The sequence below is a fragment of the Peromyscus eremicus genome, unplaced genomic scaffold (genome assembly GCF_949786415.1).
Source record: "Peromyscus eremicus unplaced genomic scaffold, PerEre_H2_v1 PerEre#2#chr22_unloc_1, whole genome shotgun sequence".
Classification (NCBI taxonomy): Eukaryota; Metazoa; Chordata; class Mammalia; order Rodentia; family Cricetidae; genus Peromyscus; species Peromyscus eremicus.
This window is the reverse complement of record NW_026734286.1, coordinates 10,399,750-10,412,988: the sequence shown is the minus strand read 5'-3', so window position 1 is coordinate 10,412,988 and position 13,239 is coordinate 10,399,750. Positions and strand designations below refer to the sequence as shown.

The window sequence follows — 13,239 nt, the reverse complement described above, 5'->3', positions numbered from 1 at the left end:
GCCTTTGTCTGCAGTTTCCAGGACCCTGATGCTGTTTCCGGTTCTGTGAGAGCCCTGCTCATCTCACAGACCTCTGTTTTGTCTGCACAGACCCACATCACCGCCTCCCCACCCTTCTGTCTAGACCCCAAACACTAGGCCTTGGTATGGCCCAGCTCCGACTCACTGTACCTCCCCTGGATACAGAGCTTCTGGGTTTTTTTGTTTGTTTGTTTTTTGAGACAGGGTTTCTCTGTGTAGCCCTGGCTGTCCTGGATCTCTGTAGCCCAGGCTGGCCTCAAATTCAGAGATGCATCTGCCTCTGCCTCCGGAGTGCTGGGAGTAAAGGCGTGCCCCTCAACCTTAACTTTTCTCTTTCATTTTTTAATTTAAAAAAAAATGTATCTTTATGGGTTTTGCCTGCATCTGTCTGTGCACCTTGTGTATACCTGCCCTGAGAGGCCAGGAGAGGGTGTCAGACCCCCTGGGACTGAGTTACACTGCTGTGGGCCCCCATGTGGGTGCTGAGAAATAAACCCAGGTCCTCTGGAAGAGCAGCAGATGCCCTTAACTGCTGAGCCAGTTCTCCAGCCCCCCTTCCCCTTTTTGAAATTCATGTAGCCAAGGCTAGCCTCAAGCACACTGCATAGCCCTGGATGATCCTGAGCTACTGACTGATCCTCCTGCCTCTACCTCCCCTTTATTGGGGTGGCAAGTGTCCACCACCATAGGGTTCACGTGGTCCAGAGGAAGGAAGTCAGGACCTCAGGCATGCTGCAGGAGAGCTCTGCCCCGGAACCACAGCCACAGCCCGGAGGCCAATCCAAGTATGCATGTAATAAAGTTATTTATTTGTGTGTGCTGGCACGAATGTAAGCCTTGGAGCACGTGGGGGGGGGGTGTCAAATGAAAACTTGGGGAGGTCAGTTCTCTCTTTCCACTCTGTGGGTTCCGCGGATTAAACTCATGCTTAGCAACAAGCTCCTTTCCCTGCTGAGCCATCTCTCAGGCCCTTCATGGTTGATATTTAAAATATTGTACGTATAGCATATGGAGGGCTGGGATATAGTGTATATAGATATCGGAGGGGCACTTGCCTGGCGTCATGAAGCCCTGGATTCATCCCCAACATCGCAAATCATAATAATAATAATAATAGTAATGAAATTAAAGAACCGAGAAGAAATACCGATTGCAGTGTCTCTCCCCCTCCCTTTCCGGAAGCTGCGCGCGCAGAGACCTCATGAGGCCGCCAGGTGTCGCCGGCGCGCCTCTCACGCCAGGGACATTTCGCGCGCTCGGTGGGCGGCGCGGAGGAGGCGCGATGCGTCACCGGACTCGGGGGCCGGGGATCCGGGGAAACCGAGCTGCGCGGCCGAGGCCAGGCCCCAGGCTGGCGGAGGAGGGGACGCAGTGTGAGTCACCGGGAGCCCCCGTGCACCGTGGGAGAGTCCCACGCGGGGTCTGCCCGCCCGCCTCGTGTCCTTGCTGTCTGAGTCTGCCCCCAGCAGCCACGGTGTGGCTCCGAACAGAACGCCCTCGGAAGCCTCAGTTTCCCTTTGGCACAATGCAGCTGTAAGTCCCTTTGCTCGCCAAACGCTGGACAAGATAAACGTCACGCGTGGCAGAAGGGACCCGCGGCTCAGGTTGGGCACTGAGAGAAAAGGCCGGGGGCAAAAGAGCGGCTGCCGTCCAGACACCCTGTCCCGGGGTGGGGGTGGGGGCAGCGCACTTGCACTTTGCCTCGGTTCCCCCGCCAGGGTCAGGTGTGGGGAAGCGGTCCGAGGCTAGACCGTGAGGCAGCCGGCAGGGGGCGGGGCCGCTCCGCAGAGCGCCTGCAGGCCTCTTCACCTGCGCCTCCCACGCGCACCCCACCCTGAAACTCTCGGGGTGCCAGGAGGGAGAAAGGTTCCTGATCTCTTCCGCAGCGATCCTCCAGTGCTCTGCAGCCCTGGCCTCCGGGGGGGGGGGGAACCCCTAAAGCCACCTACCCCCCTGCCCCTCGCGCGAGCCGGCTGTGAGTTCTCGGAGTCGCGGGGGCGGTGCGGGGGGTGCCTTGGTAGCTGTCACTTCGGGGTGAGGACCCCAGCGTCCTCGAACTTACGAAGCGCTTACTGAACACCCTGGACGTGACTTAGAACACTCTCCAACCCTACAAGATGGGGATTGCATTCGCAGGAGAAGTTCAGTTTACCCAAGGTCCGGGGTCTCCAAAGATGGGCAAGACCCCACACACACACACGCACCCACAAAAAGTCGCCGTCCTGGGGGGGACCGGGCTGCAGACAGGGGCCCTGGGCCCATGCACGGCCCTTCCCTGAGCAGAGCCTGGGAAAGGCTGGGGACTCTCCCGGGACCAGGAGGGGATTCCAGACAGCCCTCCCCGAAAGCCCGGGCCAGCCTCGCGCGCTGGAAACCCCGCGCGCGGCCTGCGTAGCGCGGCTGCCGGGAAATCAGGAGAGAAACTTCTGTTTTTTTGTGTCTGTGTGTGTGGTTTTCTTTTTTTTTTTCTCTCTTTTCTGGCACTCGCCGCGGCCCGGGTTCGCCCTCCTCCTAGCCCGGAACCCCACGTGGGCCCACGGCGCTTGAGCCCCGCCCTTTCCATCGCCAGCCAATCGCAGCGCGGGCCACTCAACTCTTTGTGTGTCCACCAATAGGAGGGCGGCGCAGGCCTCCCCCGAGGCCACGCCCCCAAGCGGAGGCTACATAAGCGGCTCCCGGCGGCCGCGCGCTCACTCAGCTGCAGACCCCGGACCTGCCTCTTCTTCCGCATTCTCGGATTAATTTTCGTGGGGATTTTGCAATCTTCTTCTTTTTTTGTTTTTCCTTTGCCTTTTTCTTGGGAAGGGAAGTCCCGCCGCCTCCGGAAGACCTTGGACGCTTCTGATCGCACGGGAAGGTGTTTTTCCTTTTGGGTCGGATCTGGGCGCCTACTCTGCCCTCGGGGACCTGCCGTGGGGGTCCGCTGTGGAGTGTGACTGCATCATGACGCTGGAAGAGCTGGTGGCGAGCGACAACGCGGCACAGAAGTGAGTACGGCGGGGGCCCGAGGTCTGGCCCGCCGCCTGAGGTCGGCCGGGCTGTCATCGGCTAATCGCCTCCTCTTCCTTGGCTTCCTAGGATGCAGGCGGTGACCGCCGCCGTGGAGCAGCTGCTGGTGGCCGCGCAGCGTCAGGATCGCCTCACCGTGGGGGTGTACGAGGCGGCCAAGCTGATGAATGTGTGAGTCAGCACCCCCCTTGTCCCGGGCGTGGGTGGGGGCGCCCCTCAGATGCACGCGCGCTCCCAGCACCCTGTCAGGCACGGGTCTTTGGGGGACTTTCCCGGCGCTCTCGGTCCTGGGGAGTGGAGGGCGACATTTCTCGGGGAATTTCTTTTTTGGGGGGCGGGGAGGGAGAGAGACTCGCTGCAGAACGTTGACGTTGCAAATTTGAGGGGTCATGTTATGTTTTGTTTTGACACGGCAACCCCAGTAACTTTGAGCCGCGCGCGCCCTCCCCCACGGCCACCAGCATTTGCATGGTCGGCCACCCCGGCAAGCGTGCAGCGCCGGGGTGGGGGGTGGTGTGGGGGGCGTGTCCTTGCACACGCCTGGTGCTCCGTGGGTCTCGCCTGCTCCTCTTTCCCGCCCGCAGTCCCCCGGCTCTTGCACGGGGCCATCCCTCCCGGGTCCTTCCTCCCTGACAGCCCCCCCCCTCGCCTGCAGGGACCCTGACAGCGTGGTCCTGTGCCTCCTGGCCATAGACGAGGAGGAGGAGGACGACATCGCGCTGCAGATCCACTTCACCCTGATCCAGTCCTTCTGCTGTGACAACGACATCGACATCGTCCGGGTGTCGGGCATGCAGAGGCTGGCGCAGCTCCTGGGGGAGCCGGCGGAGACCCTGGGCACCACCGAGGCCCGAGACCTGCACTGCCTCCTGGTCACGGTGAGCCCCGGCTCTCTCCCTGCCCCGCCCCGCCTGCCCTGGGCAGCTCGGTCCCGTGTTTGTCAACATAGCTGGGCTGGCTGGTCCGACACCAGCTCACTGCCCAGCCACGCTCGGCATGTCCCGTGGGCTGCCTCGTCACCCGGGCAGCTATTTTGAGCCGGCCTGTTTTTCCTCAAAGGGGCCCCTGTGCGCTCGCTGGAGGGAGGCTCCCTACCAAACTCCTAGAGCTCCTACTAAACCCTTCCTTTTTGTCCCCTTCCACAGAACTGTCACACAGATAACTGGAAAAGCCAAGGCTTGGTGGAGGTGGCCAGTTACTGTGAGGAGAGCCGAGGCAATAACCAGTGGGTCCCCTATATCTCCTTGGAGGAACGCTGAGGCCCTCTCCAGACATCTAAAGCAACTGCTGAGTTGCTTGTCCCGTAAAAAAAGCAAATAAAACACGTATTTGACCCCCTCCCCTCATCCCCAAGAACAATCCCTCAAAGGCCACCCTTCCCGTGAGACCTTCCGGGAGGGGCGGAGTCACCGAGACTGAGATGCGAGGGGAGTGAGCGCCCGCCCTCCGGGCGGTGGGACCCGGAGCAGCACCGCAGGTGGTCGCCGAGACAGGAAGGAGGGGACCCCGGGCCGGAGGAGACGGGGACCTTGGAGCCCAGGCCGGGGATCCTGCAGCCAGCCTCCGCACGCAGCCGCAGCCGGGAGCGCGCAGGGTGGAGGCGTCCCCGACCCCGGGGACAGTGAACTGTGCACGGCGGAGGCGGTCGCGCGGGAGCCGGGGCGAGCCCGGGACTCCGCGACGCTGACACGAGTCTGTTTTGTTACCGTGCTGAGCAAGGCAGGTCGCTTGCGCATTTTTCGAGGTTTCTACTGCAGAGACGTTCTAATAAATCCGTGAAAGCCTCCGCGTTCTCCTCGTGTTTCCCTCCTTCGCCCGCCCGCCCCCCAGGTGACCCCCCGGTGCCGCGCGCGCGCCACGGCCACCAAGCCTGGTCGGGCCCCTGCGCTCGGCGGCTCTAGACGCCGCTTGCTCCGCTGCTGGCGCCTCCACCCAACTCCTGCTCCACAGCAATTAAGAGGCGGGTTTATTACGAAACCTGGCGGCCCAGCCCCCTGTTACCCGCGGTGCTGGAGCCGGGCCCCGGGTCTGGGCGCACCGGGGAGGTGGTGACTGCAATCCCTCCCCACCCGACAGCCCAGACCAGAGAGGCTGCGAGGGCACCTGAGGCCACACAGCAAGGGTTCTTTGGTGCGGGGAGGACCCCCGACCTCCCCCGGGGGCGCACCCTTTTTCTCACGCACCCAAGCTGCCCTTCCCGGGATGGCCCTGTGGATGCACAAAAGGAAGAGAATGTTTTGGTTTTTTTTTTTTCCCATCCTTTCCCCGAGCTAAGATCAGCCGTAGGAAAACGCCCCGTGGAAGCCTTGGCACCCTCTGCGTCTCGCTCGGGACCGAAACCGCACGGCCCCTCCCAGGGCTTCCCTGCCCGGCGGCCTCAGTTTACCCGCTCCCAGCAGCCGCGCGACCTTTCCACCGAGCCCCTGGTGGGCGGAGGAAATCCCCAGGGGCGCCCTGGGAGTCATGTGCAGGAGGGAGAGCACCCAGGAGGGGAGTCCCCGGGGTGGGGGAGGGAAGCCACCCGCTGAGGTGCTGGGCTTTGGAGAGCACTGCCCAGTGGCCCAGGGACGTCGGTTTGGGGAGGCGGAGGGGGGTTAGGAGTCAGGTTCCGGGTTCAGCAGTCCTTGAGTGAGACCCGGGGTGGAGGGTCACCATGGGGGCGCACCCAGAGGCGTTGGGGTGGGGACGCGAACGCATGGCGCCGGGGGTGGGGGATGGGGTCCCTGAGATGGTGCCTGCGGGACACGGAGCCCGGGGGTCACAGGGCGAGGCCTCCCTGGCGGTCTCGGTGGAGTCTGGGGGGGGCACAGTCTCTGCCGCAGGCCGTGGCCTGCAGGTCCGCGCTGGCTCTGCCCTCCCCTGACCTGGTGGCCTCTGGGTCCCCAACCCACGTGCCCACAAGACTGCCGGCACCGTGACCAACAGGAGTGGGCTGGGGGGGAGAAACTGTGCTCCCTCGCAGGACCTTGCCTCAGTTTCCCCCCTCTCACGCATGGCCCCCACGCCCAGGTCCGGAAGTCCTCCGGGCGCGGAATCGCTTTGAACCCCCGGCCCCCTGGCTCCCTCCCGCCACAGCCTCTTCCTTCCACACGCAGAGCTGCTCCAGCCTCCTTCCCCCCAAAGGGAGGCCCGGCCGGCCGGAGTCTGGAATCATGGGCGGATGAGGGAGCCTGAGCAGTCCCGGGTCACCCGCTCGGGTCCTGTCCTGGACGGCTGGTCCCCTTAGGGACGCCGTCGTGTGCCAGGAAACGTGGGCGTGTTCCTTGGACGTTAGGCAGGAGAAACTTGGCAACGCTGGCTGCAGGCAGACGGGCGTGGCGCACACGCACGCGCACGCTTGCACACGCGGTCCCCCGGACCCCTGCACCTGGCTGCTTCCTGCTGGCTCTCCCGTGGGACCCGCCGCCCGGGGAAGGGCTCGCGGGGACAGGTGTGCGTTCACGCTGGCGGACAGCCCGTGGAACCCAGCCTTCCGGACAGATCCACGGTGACGGGTGCACACGAGGTTTTAGGTCTTTCCCTGAACCCCGCTTTCCGGTGCAGGTGACGACGGCTGTGTGAGCCTCTTCAGTGGCACTGGAGGACCAGGCTGGGGCAGGTGCGGCGGATCGAATGCAGAGACACGGGGGGATAATACAGAGAGCTGCTTTAGCATTTGTTTATGCAGGGTGAAAGGTCAGAGGTGGGGGTGATGCTAGGGGTGGAAGGGAGAGGAATTTAGAGCCTGAAAATGATCTGCTCCGGGGGCTCCACCTGACCACGCCCCCAGCCCCTCCCTGGGGATTCTAGGCGGGGCTCCACCCTGGCCACGCCCCCAGCCCTTCACTGGGGATTCTGGGCGGGGCTCCACCCTGACCACGCCCCCAGCCCCTCACTGGGGATTCTGGGCGGGGCTCCACCCTGACCACGCCCCCAGCCCCTCACTGGGGATTCTAGGCGGGGCTCCACCCTGACCACGCCCCCAGCCCCTCACTGGGGATTCTAGGCGGGGCTCCATCCTGACCACGCCCCCAGCCCCTCACTGGGGGATTCTAGGGGGGCTCCACCCTGACCACGCCCCCAGCCCCTCACTGGGGGATTCTAGGGGGGCTCCACCCTGGCCACGCCCCCAGCCCAGCTCAGCAGTTCTATTTTAATTCTGCTCTGGACATCCCCAGGAGATGGACACCGTGATTAGTGTCCCTGTTTCACAGAGAAACAATCCAAGCAGGTGGAGCCACCTGCCCAAGGTCTCGTGACTGGCCACCTCCACAGGACAGGGTTCCCTAGGCTGAGTGGTGTCACAAGACTTGGCGAGGACACAACACGCTGCAGGCTAACATGAATCCCCGAGGGACAAAACAGTCTGTCCCGAGGCTGGGACACAGAAAGTCACCTCTGCGTCAAACTCTCCTTTGATGTGACTTGATTCTTCGTGTCGCCTGCATTTATTTTGTGTAGCTCTGACTGTATGCCCGGCCCTTTCTGCTCTCCTGGGAACCGAGGCCACAAGAAGCGTCAGGACTCACAAGGCGATGGGTGGGGGAGGGGTCGTGGCTACAAAGGGGGCGGGCCTCAGCCAAGGGCTTCTGGGTGGGAGTCTCAGTGCCAATAAACCTGCCTAGAATCTGGTTCGTGTGCGTGTCACTCGTGTTCATGGACCCTGGTTGTGGGCCGACCACGGATGCTGGGAACTGACCCCAGGTCCTCAGCAAGAGCGGTCAGTGCTCTTAACCTTAGAGCCGTCTCTCCAGCCCCTCATTTTGTGTTTGAGACAGGGTTTCTCTGTGTAGCCCTGGCTGACCTGGAACCTGCTGTGTAGCCCAGGCTGGCCTCGAACTCACAGAGATCCCTAATGCTGGCATGGCACACTTGTGCCATCATAGCTAGCTTTTTATTTTTCATTAAGAATTTTTTAGCCGGGCGGTGGTGGCGCACGCCTTTAATCCCAGCACTCGGGAGGCAGAGCCAGGCGGATCTCCGTGAGTTCGAGGCCAGCCTGGGCTACAAAGTGAGCTCCAGGAAAGGCGCAAAGCTACACAGAGAAACCCTGTCTCGAAAAACAAAAAAAAAAAAAAAACAACAAAAGAAGAATTTTTAAATTTTATTTATTTATTGCATGTGGAGGTCAGCGGACAACTTGGGGGAGCTGGTTCCCTGTGGGTCCTGGGATTGAACTCAGGTCCTCGGGCTTAGCTGCAAGCCCCTTCACCCTCTGAGTCCTGTCTCCCATGTTGTCTTTGAGGTAATGACTGTGTCTCACTCTGAAGTCCAGACAGGCCTGGAAGTCCCTGCAGATCCTGGGATCCCAGACCTGTGTGTCACCATGCCCCAGACAGTTCTGACCTTTCTTCCCGCCTCTCAGCTCTGGAAACCTCATCCTGGGCCCCACCCGGTCCACGAAGGGGGTCAGTTCTCTCCCAGCACCCCACTTCTGGCGGAGGGGCAGGGGAGTGGCTCATTGCTCATCCTGTCCCTAGGGGGTTGCCCAGCCCTGGAGCAGGAAGCAGAAGAGCTCAGAGAGATAGATTCGGACCAATTAGGGTCTCCCCAACTGAGTGACACCCCCTACCCGAAGCCTTATCAGACAGACGCCCCAGAGGCTCTGGCAACCCACGACCCCTTCCAAAGACCCAAAACAACCTCTCCCCCAAACCCAAGGCATACAACTTGAAAGCCAGCCCTCCTCCAGGGACCGAGAAGACTTGGTTCCCCGCCCCCCGTCCCCGCCCCACCACATCTGCAGAACCCACGGGGGGTTTCCTCTCTCTGCTGTCCCTATTTTTTTTTCCTAGGCTGTTCCCACCCCACCCCCTCTCTGACTCTGTTGTTCCCAGGACCCTGGGCGTGGGTGGAGTCAGCAGCTTCCGGGGGCAGAAACCAAGACCCTCCGTGCTCTTGTGGAGTGCGCGCTCCAGGCTCGAGCACGCACGCACGCACGCACGCACAGGGAGGCCAAACTTGAGATCAGCCGGCGTACGAGTACGTGGGAGTGACGTTTATGCCTTCGTGTACACAGTAGGAGCGCCATAAATGCTTCTCTGCTGGCTCCAAGGCGGCGCGGAGGGGCCGAGCTCAGCACTCCCTACAGGAAAAGATGAAGGCCAAGGTTGACTCTTGCCTCACACTGACGGGTTACTAGAGCCAGGAGAGCCCAGCCAGCTGGGACTCAGTTTCCCCACCCATAAAAGGGAAAGTGCAAAGGCCCTCCCACGTGGTAAGGTGAGCTCCATGGGCTGCAGAGAGCTCAGCAAAAAGCGAGTTGCTTCCAGAACCCTCATTACGGCTTGTAGCCACCCCACCCTCTCGCCAGACACTCTGGGGGTGGAGTGGGGCTCTGACCCAGACCCCAGACGCCCCTCCTTCCCTCCCCAGTAGGCAGGAGTCCCGGGTTCCTTGGTCCTTAAATTGGATAATTGGAGACAGAGGCGGTTGCCGGAGTCACAGACAGTGCTAGTGCGCGACTGTGCAGGCGCTTGCCTCCCTCAGGTTCCCCAACCTGGGGTCACCCCGACCCTCTCCAGCGCCCGTCCCGGGCGCGCCTCGGGCACACGCCGCCGACCCCCTCCGGAGGCGCCGGTGCCAGCCTCACTCTGGTGCCCGCCAGGCCGGGTGTCTGCGGCCCGCAGGGGTGGGGGGTCCGCCCCGGCGGCGGGAGGGCGGGGCGTAGGCACAGACCCTCCCTTTGTGAGCGGCGCCTTCCCTGGGACGCCTGGCGCTCACGGCCGGGCAGGGAGCCAGCGCAGGAAAAGCCCTGGGCCGCGTGCCCCAGCCCCAGCGGCTTGGCCTGCCCCGGGGCCGTCCCGGAGAGCCTACTGTGTGCAGCTTCTGGGCTCAGGCAAAGCGCAGGACCTACTGTGTGCAGCCCCTGAGCAAGTCATGCAAAGTGCAAAACCTACTGTGTGCAATCCCAGTGTTCATACATAACCTACTGTGTGCAGCTCCTGAGTGCATGCAGAGTCCAAAAAACTACTCTGTGCAACCCCTGAACAAATGCGGGCCTAATGAGTTCCGCCCCTGAATACTCACCGAACATGCTGTGTTTAACTCCTGAGGATGTGCAGGGGCAAACCCTTGTACTGTCTGCCGGCCCTCCCTGAATTTGTGTACAGTCGACTGTGTTCAGCTCCCGGATTCCTGAAAAAGCTGTGTATAGCCCCCTGAGCACTGCAGAACCTGCTGTGTGCAGTCCCTGAGCATATTCAGAGCCTTACGTGTGCAGCCCCATTCCCTGTGTGTACACACGTGCCTGTTGTGACTCCTGGGTGCATGCAGAGCCCGCAGTGTGTAGCTTGTTCACGGCGTGTTTGCAGCCACCCATATGCCACACTCAGCTCCTACTATGTCCACGCACTGGCAGGCTACACACGGCACCCACCGTGTGCGGGCATCCACACATCCACACACCAGTAGAGAGGAGACACACATTTAGAAGCTCTGTTGCTAGGCACAGCAGAACCAGACTGCCATCTGCTGAGCCTCTCACGTCACCAAATGTCCCTGCCTGGGCCAGCACTCGTGTAAAACTCCCAGGATGTGCACCACGTGCAATAACCAGGCCTGTGTTGGAGATGTCCCTAAGTTTAAATGTCCACTCTGGCTGGGACGCAGCTCAGGAAATACACATGTGCTTTGCACAGGCAGACCGCCCTTGAGCTCAGGAAAATAAAAACCACCAGTAGTGTCTACACTTCCGGGCTCTGTCGTTGGTTGGGGGAGATCTGCCTTGTTTGAGTCTGGTTCTAACTTTGAGGGGTGCACTGTACTCTGGCTGGAGATGGGATGCCACCCCCCATGGGCCTGGAAAGTGGATTCAGACGTGCTGGGGTGTGGGGTGGGGGTGGGCCTCCAGGCTTCTTCCAGGAAGAAGGCAGGTGCAAGGGCAAAGAGTCTCCGTGGGCAGGGTGCCAGTCCTTGGCTTCCCTGAAACTGGGCACAGCAGCTGGGAGAGGTTTCCGGGGCCTGCCCAGCCCCACCTGGCCTGGGGCACTCTCGGAGATGGGCGGGACTGGCAGGCGGGCATCCAGAAGGCACTGTGCCTGAGCAGGTCTGCACAAGAAACACGGAGGCTGGACCGAGTGTGTACACTCAAGGGGTCCGCGAGAGTGGGGATGGATGCTGCGTCCCGCATCCTGACGCCAGTGCTCAAGGGTGCACGCCACCCTCAGCTGTACACCAACACACCTGCAGGTCCCGGGGTGCCGCACACTTCCCAGGCAAAGACATCTGTGTATTTGGGGGAAACCAGTAGATCTCCCAGTTCTGGGTGGCTTTAAGCACTCGGTAAATATTTGTTTAATGAACCGGTACAAGAATACACAGACATTTCAGTTTGTAAATGTGCAGTAATTATGCACCGGTACTTGTACATCACAAACAAGAAAAAAAAAAAAAAGCCTTGGAACGAACAGTCTGAGCACGTAAGCACCTACCCACACTTCAGCTCTGTCACTGGCAGAAACCAGAGCCAGGTGCAGGCTAGGGTCTGCTCCTCTGCTCTGTCTCTCACGGTCCTGAGGTGCGCCTCCCCTGGTCTTTTCTCCAAGGCCACTGGGCCCCCAGGTCTGGGTTTGGAGGCACATTTAGGGTGTGATTAGTCTCACACTCCCTGCAAGTATTTAAGTGTTTTCATGAGTTGAGATTTCCTTTGCTTGCAGAACATTCCAGAATAGAACAACCAGCATTGGTGTGAGGGGGCTGGGTGTCAAAGTCTGATAGGGGTCAATGTCTTGGGAAACTGACCTCCAGACACCATCAGAAGCCTCTTCTCATTTCACAGTGGGGAAACTGAGGCCCCAAGAGGGAAGGATCTCCCTGTCTGTCCCGTGGACAGGGAGGGGCATCTGGTAGGGACCCTGCTGGGAGGACAGTGGTAAGGTCCTGCGGGGAGGCTGAGATCTGGAGTGGGGACGAGAGGATGGGGCTTGGGGCATCCCTCCTCACACCCAGAGGAATGCACAGGTGCCACTGCGTGGGTGTGGATGGCGCAGGGCTAACTTTCAGGAGCTAGTTCTGGTGTTCTCCTTCTACCAATAAGCAGCCGCTCCTGCCATCTGTCTGTTTGCGTATGCACCGTGCACGCCATGGGTAAGAAGGAGCCCAGGTCACTCAGCCATCCCCCACCTTCCAGGACCCACATAGAAACGAAAGGGTCCCCCCTCTGAGTGACCACAGCAAGGTCACCCCGGACCCCACCCAGGCTCTCCTTTCCTCCACAGCCAGGGGAACTGACTGTGAAGGGCCGGGGAGACCCAGACAGGCTGCAGACACCCTGGGATGTGCTCATCTTTCCAGCCAGCCCGTCTCACCCTGACGGTAATTAGATCCCAGACGAGTGAGGAGACAGTGAACAGCCCGCCAGTCATCGTGGCGGCCCCACGCCCACAGGCTCGGGGAACCTGCAGGGTGTGTGTGCGTGTCCAGTCGGGGAGGGGATACTTTGGGGGACCTCCTCTCCATTCCTGCCTCCACAGATCTTGAATTGGACTAGGGCTTGGAAGGGTCTCACGTAGCCCAGGCTGGCCTCAAACTCACTCACTGTACAGTCTAGGATGACCTTGAACTTCCAACCCTCCTGCCTATATCACCCCTGTGCTGGGACGACAGGGGCGCACCGGGCTCAGCTTCTGTACTGCCTGGGGGTGGCACTCAGAGCTTAGTGTCCACTGACCCCTGCCTCGGGGCTCGGGTCCCTCACTCACGGCAAGCCTGCGGGTGCACAGACCCTGATCCCACAATGCATCCCACGGGGGATCACTGCCCGCGTGAGTTTCGGGGATGTCACAAATCACGGGTGCTTGCACTCACCCCGGCCACGCGGGCGGGCACCAGGGCACCCGGACGCTCGGTTTGCAGCAGTTAGAGGACGAGGCCACGCCCCCCGGCCACTGGCCACGCCCGCCGCGCCTGGAGCCCGCAGACCTGCGCGGGCGTCACGGGTTTCCACCCGGGCCGGGATTCCCTAGCCGAGAACGCCCATGACGGTGGCGCCGGCTTGCGTGGGCCACGCTGGACCCGGGCTCGGGTGACATCAGCCCTACGTTTGATTCTGCGCGGGCTGGCACATGGACAAAGAAATAAAAACTGTCCGCGGCTTTGCTTTTGTGTTTTCGTGCGTGCATTTGTGCATTCGAGCGCTTAAGACGGGTATGGCCGTGGCCTGGAGCTATGTGAGCCTCATTTCATGTATGGGGAAACTGAGGCTGTGTCCTGCCTGCCTTGCCAACTCAT

General features: G+C 61.3%; 1 protein-coding gene across 1 annotated transcript; it reads left to right on the top strand.

Moving 5' to 3' along the window:
- Positions 1 to 2,730: 2,730 nt before the first annotated feature.
- On the top strand, positions 2,731 to 4,802 carry Gadd45b (growth arrest and DNA damage inducible beta). The gene is made up of 4 exons (XM_059252135.1): positions 2,731 to 3,008; positions 3,100 to 3,201; positions 3,686 to 3,908; positions 4,176 to 4,802. The coding sequence occupies exons 1-4, from the start codon at positions 2,965 to 2,967 to the stop codon at positions 4,287 to 4,289; spliced, it is 483 nt and encodes a 160-aa protein (XP_059108118.1). The 5' UTR covers positions 2,731 to 2,964; the 3' UTR covers positions 4,290 to 4,802.
- Positions 4,803 to 13,239: the final 8,437 nt, after the last annotated feature.